General features: G+C 41.4%; 1 protein-coding gene across 1 annotated transcript; it reads left to right on the top strand.

Annotated features, from left to right (window-relative positions):
• The first annotated feature begins 864 nt into the window (after nucleotides 1-864).
• On the top strand, nucleotides 865-1,660 carry LOC112679169 (transcription cofactor vestigial-like protein 1). The gene is made up of 2 exons (XM_035718197.1): nucleotides 865-1,168; nucleotides 1,290-1,660. The coding sequence occupies exons 1-2, from the start codon at nucleotides 865-867 to the stop codon at nucleotides 1,658-1,660; spliced, it is 675 nt and encodes a 224-aa protein (XP_035574090.1).
• The last annotated feature ends 6,032 nt before the right edge of the window (nucleotides 1,661-7,692 follow it).

The raw sequence follows: 7,692 nt of genomic DNA, 5'->3' as shown, positions 1-7,692 counted from the left end.
TTTCTGGAAGACATTTTGGGTTTACTAAATACACACTTACTGAGTGTCTGTATGTCTGTGGGTTCTAAGGTGAATATGATGCAGTTTTCCTTAGAAGGGAAAATAACAGAGAAGGTGAAAGAACAGGGCATGAGCTTTTTATTGTTTTTATAAACTAAAGGGCAAGTTTTGTTAGACTATGAAAACTCTTTGAAACATAAGTACATACAGTATTTAATTATGGAATTATTTCAACAAATCTATTTGTTAATTATCTTCATACACTTTATTGTGTGTTTGATTTTATTGATTGTAATGTCCTAATTAAAATCTTAAAATAGGAGAATACAGTAATTGAGAACATATGGTTTAGACCCACAGTAACATGGACTCAATTACTGTGTTTGTTGCTTCTTCATCCTTGTAGACATTTGTTGTTTTGTCTTTCCAGAACAGCAACCTCTATTCTAGAAAATGCCCCCTCAAACTGTGATTCTCATGGAAGCCGCCATCCCTTAGGCAATGACTCCTTGAGTGTTGAATCCTCTTGGTTTCCTATGTTGGCCCTTCTTTTCCCATCACATTTTTATCTGAACACCAGATCCCTCACTGTCTGTTTTGTGACTGATTCAAAAATAACAGAGCTAGTTTTTTATTTTGTTTTTTTCCTAATGCTAGGAACTTTGCTGATCTTTTTAATGCGTTATCTCATTTAATTGTAACAACCAGCGAGGGAAGGATACAAAATCCCCAGCACTTGCTTCCGCAAGCACTGAGCTCCTCCAAAGGGGGCCAGGCAACTCTGACCAGTACTATTCGCCTTTGCTCAGCTGTGGTATCTTGGCTGTCTCAGTTGATGGTCAGGAATTAAGCTATCACCTACCTATGTCGCTCACAATGGAAAAAATGGAGAAGACCAATATCCAGCTGCAGAGACATCTAAAGACTGAGTGGAACCCCCAGTGTGTCTTGTTCACCTATTTCCAAGGAGACATCGGCAGCTTAGTGGACAAACTCTTCTCCAGAGCTCTGAGCAGTGTCAGGAGCCCCAAGGGATTGAGCCCCTTGAGCCAGGGTGCAGGCGTGATCCTGAGGAATGACATGCCTCCAAACCAGTGGTGTTTCTTGTCTCAGTGGACAGAGCCAGAGCCAGAGCCAGAGCTAGAGCCAGAAGCAACTTTTGCATATGGTGTCAACCAAGCAACTACAGCTTGAATGGGCCCAGTCTCATGACTATGGATCAGTACCCAGCGTCCCTGGCGGGGAGACCCCTGTTGAGTCTGACGAGTAGTGGCATTACCCCTCCCTAGCCAGCCCCAGCTCCTCAGAGCCTGGTTACTCTCAGGCCTACTCCAGTGGGCACGTGGTCCCAGAGCCCCAGCGTGATGGGAACTATGAGCCCTTCTTAAGTCTCCTCCAGCAAAATCGACACCTAGCCCATCCTCAGGAGTCTGCAGTGTGGGAGGATTGCAACTCTGCCCATATAGCTAGAAGCATGAGATTGCTCTGCAACTTGCCTCCCAGTTCAGCCCACTATAAGAAAATATATTTCCCCCCAGATGGTGGACCTGCCAGTGTCAACCTTGCAAGTGAAAAAAGCCAGTCTCCAGAGAAAGAGATGTGTTCTTTTATTGAACCTCAGTCCGAAGAAGAGAATTTCTTTTTCCAAACCTGCTCATGATTTTCTACTGTGAATCTAGAGGGTCTAGAGACAGCACCACCTTTTTCTCTCTGTCACTAAAGAGCATTGCACCAGGTGCAAGTTGCTGTTCTCCCTAAAATTCTACACATTTCTTCCCTGGCAGAGTTTTTCAAACTTCAGTGACTCCTCAGCATATGAAATGGTTAAAAGAGCAGTACAGTGATGGGAACTCTTAGAGGGCCCCCTGCTTGCTTATCCCACCTTCCCTGTACCTGCTGCCTCCCTACTTAGAAATCAGTCCCCTTACGCCCTACCAGCAGAATCTTTCAGACTGAGACTGACCATGTGGTGTCTTATGGGCTTGTCCCACTTTGCCAACTGAATGGAGGACATACCAGAGACGGGCCTGAAGCTTTCTAGCTTGAACCCAGACTGTGGCAGGCCACACTCCTGCCTCTACCAAAGGTAAAATGAGAACAGGGGTGGGCAAGACCCACTGAGGAAGTTGAGGCTAGGCATTTCCTGCCAGCATCCTCAGAGTTTGGAAGGAAGCTGAAAAGATTTGGAAAGGCTCTCATGAATGAAATACTTTCACTGGGAATGTTTGATTCTTCAGTTCTGAAAAAGGGATTTCAAATAGAGTTGCTAAGAAATCTGAGAACTGACATACTGGAAGTTAGGTAACAGACTGCCCTGCCCCAAGCTGGGCCTAGACAGTTCTGTGCCAAGAGCATCTCTTAGCTGCGGATCCAACTGCTTCCTGCCCTCCCTCTGAGGATGAGGACTCTGGCATCTGACCCTCCGCAGGAGTTCATCTGGACCTTGGTGACATGTTACTGGCTTCTACAGACAATGAAGCCTGCCCCTTAGCTCTTTCACTGTTAGTGACATCTAGGAGCTATTAGCTCTCTTTTCGGCACAGAGCCATTGGGGCCGCCCAAGTGGGTACCTACAGCATCTTAGACAAATTGGAGGTAAAGACAAGGCTTAGTCCAAGATGTGGCAGCAGGACCTCCCTACAGATTGTTCCAGATAAAATAACAAATTTCTTCGCACTGCCTCATGACTCTAATCTAGTAGATAGCCTTGTGGCCAGCGTGAGCTTGGCACATAGCCTGTGACAACCCCAGAAGCCCCTGCTGGCAGTGTTGGCTGTCCACACAGCACCCCTGACTTGCTCCTGTGTAATAGCCCGGAGAGTGAATAAACAAAAAAACTACTTTTTTGGATTAAAAAAATAATAATTGTGACAACCACAATGAGTCATGACGCAGTGACTGTTATTATCCCTATTTTTCACATGAGGAAACAGATGTTTAGAGATGTTTATAAAAGTCACAGGGCTAGTAGGTGGAGGGACCAGCTGCCTTCAAAGTCCTTGCTCATAGTCACAAAATGTGGCTCTCAGAAGCCAAAACCTCACTCCTAACGCAGGACTTGCCCAGTGGGGCTTTGGTCGCCTGTGCTATGGGTGGGTGGAGTAGTATTCAATGTCTTGTTTCACCTCCACTATACTTTAGTTTTAATGGCATCACACAAGGTAGTTTTCACTACTCTTTTTAGTTCCTTCAACATTAATCAGAGTGCCTTAGCCTTGTTATCATACATAGCATTTGAGGGCCTTCAATATGACATTTATCTCTTTCAAAATAGACATGACCTCTCTAATCTTACCTGTCTGTGATTTGGGGGATTCTTAGTTTCTCCTATTGTGGATGTTTCTCCAGGTACTTACTGTTTTGTTACTTCTTTTTGGAGCTGCATTTTTTTTTTCAGTGAAACTGGGTTAATTTTTTTTCTTTTTTTTTCATTTTTTTTCATCTTGTTTAGTCTTTTGGATGCTTCTCTTTTGTATAAAGCTTAAGTTTGTTGGAACAGATCTGCTGAACTATTTTATTTTGCCTATTACATTACAATGGACTGAATGCTTATGTCTCCCAAATTCATATGTTGAAATCTTAACCCTCAAGGTGATGGCATTAGAATGTGGGGGCTTTGGGAGGTGATTAGAACTCATGAATGGGATTAGTGCTCCCCTAAGAAAGACCCCTTTCTGTAAAGTTACAGTGAAAAGATGACCATCTATGGGAAATGGGCCCTCACTGACTGGATCTGCCAGCATCTTGATCTTGGGCTTCCCAGCCCCCGGAACTGTAAGCAATACATTTCCACTGTTTATAAACTACTCCATTTATGATATTTTGTTATAGCTGCCCAAATGGACTAAGATATACACCTAGAGCAATGTCATTTAAACTCTAGGACACAACTCACTAGTGAGTTATGAAATCAGTTTAGTTGGTTGTTACAGTGTTTTTAAAACAGAAAACGGAATTGAAAATATCAGGGTGTATTATACACATTAAGGACTAATATTAATTTTGTGAAACATTTGTTTTAATTGTGTGTGTAAAATATATTTCTTACTGTGAGTAATGATCAAAAAAAGGTTTGAGAATGGCTGTCTTTTTTTTTTTTTAAAGATTTTATTTATTTATTCATGAGAGACACAGAGAGAGAGAGGCAGAGGCACAGGCAGGGGGAGAAGCAGGCTCCATGCAGGGAGCCCAATGCGGGACTCCAGGATCATGCTTGGGGCCGAAGGCAGGTGCTAAACCGCTGAGCCACCCAGGGATCCCCCTGAGAATGGCTGTCTTAATGAGTATTCCTCTTTAGAATGTCCTGTTTTATCCCATAGGAAGATCATGTTTTCATTCTTTTTTCTATAGCTCAACTAAATCACAAATAATGGCATTTACTAGATTTCACAGTTGTGACATCTAAAGAATTGAAGCAGGGCACCCAGGTGGTTCAGTCAGTTAAGCATCCGGCTCTTAATTTCAGCTCGGGTCATGATCTCAGGGTCCTGAGATCAAGTCCCACACTGGGCTCCATGCTCAGTGTAGTGACTGCTTATCCCTCTACCTCTACTATTCGACTCTATTAGTAACATGAATTATTGAGGCTAATACAAACTATTTCAGTCCCATCTAGTTCCACAGGGACAGGTCTGTGCATCTTTAAATAAAAGGACTAAAGTCTGAGCAGCAAGACACACTGGGAGCTAACTCTGGAGCTCTGAGGCCTAAAGACAGAGGCTACCTTACCTGGGCCTTGACCTTTGCCCATTAAATCACATAAACCAAGGTTCATCTCAACTTCCTAATGATAATGTCTTAAATCTTTTTAAAAAGATGTCTCAGCCTTAGCATTCCCACCTGACCAAACTCTTAACCATTTTGTCTCTTATGATTTGTTTGTTTTGAGTGCCTACCGTGTTTTTATTTGAGTGCCAGGCATTGAGATAGTTACTAAGCATACTTTAGAGGATGAAACAGACATAGTTTCTCTCCTGATAAAGCTTACTCTTGGGCAGCCCTGGTGGCTCAGCGGTTTAGCACCACCTCCAGCCCAGGGTGTGATCCTGGAGACCCAGGATCAAGTCCTACATTGGGCTCCCTGCATGGAGCCTGCTTCTCCCTTTGCCTGTGTCTCTGCCTCTCTCTATCTCTGTGTGTCTCTCATGAATAAATAAAATCTTTAAAAAAAAAAAAAAAGCTTACTCTCTTCACTTGTGACAAGGGCTATTACTTATGTCCTACTGGTTTTGTTCTCTTTCTCAATCCTCATTTACAAGACTTTACCTCTTGCTGAAATTTTTACAGATTTAGTCCTTAGTTCTTCATTCTGTAAAGACTGGGTCAAGGATGAAAGAAAGTTACTCTGTGTCTGTCCTGGAGAAAGGCATATCTTTCCTATGTATCAAGAAACCAAAAGCATTCTTAAGAGCAGCTATCAAATTTTTTTTTCCCTGTAGATCACTAGATTGACCTATGTAATCTTATCTACAGAATTCTCTTCCTTATATTATTAATTATTTCACTCAATCCTTAATCTTCTTAGCAATGTTGTCATAAGAGAAATATTTGAGGTCCAACAATAATGTCTAGGATAATGGTGTCACTAGCTATGGAAGTTGTGACTACACAAATTATTTTAGTGAATATTAAAAATGCTTGCTTAGGAGGTGTGCCGTGAGGAACTTATTACTATCAATGACTAAATTACATGTGTCAGAGTGAGATTTTAAATTAATTAGAGTAGATTCAGTGTTATTCAGGGCAAGCAAACCATTCAACATCAATTATTTTTTAACATCTCTTAAATATACGCCAGGAATTATGCTAGGCACTGAAAACATAGCACCAAATAGCCAGACAATTGAGCAGGCTTGTCCATGTTCACCATGTCTAATTCCTCTCCTCCCATTCTCTTTTAAACCTGCTCTAGGAAGGCCTTTCACCTCCACTACTCGTCAGATACCATTTTTGTCCAGGTCACCAGTTACTGACCTTTCCATTGTCAAATCCAAGAGTCAATCCTTATTCTCCTCAACCTCACATACCAGCAGCATTTCATAGTTGCTTACTCTCTCCTCATTAAAATGTTCTCTTTACTTAGCATCAGAGATATTACACCCTATTATACATCTAGGGTTTTCTTCCCTAGATGGAACAGAGCTGTCCCCCAACTCCCATAAGTCCATTGTGCCAGGTCAAAGAGCTACATGCAAACCACCTAACTGACATGCTGAGTAAGTTTAGAAGGGAATTATGGAATCATTTCTTTTTATGCTTAGAGTACTTTATTGAGGTATAATTTATAAACAGAAAAATACATAAACCTGATTTTGACAAGCATATGTGCCAGTGCAACTAATATTCAGATCAAGATATATTACCCCAGAAAGTTCCCTGGTGCCCCTTTCCACTCACTCTACCCAAATGCAAACAATTTTCTACTTTCTATCGTCAATCAAAGATTAGTTTTGCCTATTCTTGAATTTCATATAAAGGGAATAATACAGTGTGTAATGTTATTGTCATGTGCTTCTTTCACCTGCATGTTGTTCTTTTTTATTGCCAAGTAGTAGTCCACTATGTGAATATAACACAGTTGTTTGCTCATTCTGTTGATGGACAAGCAGTTCGTCTCCTGATAAGGGCTACTGTGAATAAAGCTGTGATAATAAAGCTACTAATAACATTTGCCTTTTTGCTGAAATATGTATTTCTCTTGGAGTATATATCTGGAATGTAATTGCTGGGTAGTGAGATAGGTGTATGTCTAACTTTATAAAAATCTGCCAATTTTCCAAAGCAGTTAAACCACCAACATTGTGTGGCAGTTCTGTTGCTCCACATTCTTGCCAATACATATTAATGGAGCAAGGCCAGGCCTCCCTTCTGCTTTAAAACCGTGTCCCCTCAGTGTCCTTAGATCCCCCTGTGAACTCCTGAACTGAAGGGCTGGACAACTTTAAAAAGGAATGCTGGAGTCAGTCTTCTAAATATGACTCATTCTGGTGGGTGTAGTGGTATCTCATTGTGGTTTTAATTTTAATTTTTCTGATGACAAATGATGTTGAGCAAACACACTTTCATCAGTTTATAAGGCCATTTGAATATCTTCTTTATGAAATAATGGTTTACTTTTTTTGCTTATAATTATAGTTCTGTTTGACTTATTATTGTTGAATTGTAGGACTTTATGAATCCTTCATCAGATATATGTGCTGTGAATGTTTTCTTCCAGTTTGTAGCCTGGGGTTTTGTTTTCTCAGTGAAATATTTTGATGTACTGAAACTTTAATTTTGATGAAGTATAAGTTTTCAGACTTTTCATTTATTGCTAATTACTTTTATGTCCTGTCTGAGAAAACTTTGCCTATGCTAAGGCAGTAAAGTTTCTCCTCCACATTTTCTTTCTTTGAACATTTACAGTTTTAGTTTTCATATTCAGTTTTACAATATTGATGCAAAAGGCCACCGCCAGTCACTCGGATGACCACAGTTGTCTTACCTCTTCTCCTGGCTATCATCCTTGCCCTTCCTGCCACCCCTTCCCAATGCAGCATAGTTGACCCTTTAAAAACATCATTCATATCTCTGATCAAAAGCTGGTGATGGGCAGCCCTGTGCAACAGCGGCTTGGCTGCGGCTTGGATCCAGGGTGTGATCCTGGAGACCCGGGATTGAGTCCCACGTCCGGCTCCCTGCATGGAGCCTGCT

The sequence above is a fragment of the Canis lupus genome, chromosome 6 (genome assembly GCF_003254725.2).
Source record: "Canis lupus dingo isolate Sandy chromosome 6, ASM325472v2, whole genome shotgun sequence".
Taxonomy (NCBI): Eukaryota; Metazoa; Chordata; class Mammalia; order Carnivora; family Canidae; genus Canis; species Canis lupus.
Note: the sequence above shows the minus strand (reverse complement) of the source record. Positions and strands in the feature narration are given on the sequence as shown.

What these genes read in the sequence shown, in the direction of transcription:
- LOC112679169 (XM_035718197.1), top strand. Translation starts at nt 865, where the DNA reads ATGTCGCTCACAATGGAAAAAATGGAGAAGACCAATATCCAGCTGCAG. An exon ending in AGAAGCAACTTTTGCATATG is followed by an intron (nt 1,169 to 1,289) that starts GTGTCAACCAAG and finishes ACCCCTCCCTAG; the next exon opens with CCAGCCCCAGCTCCTCAGAG.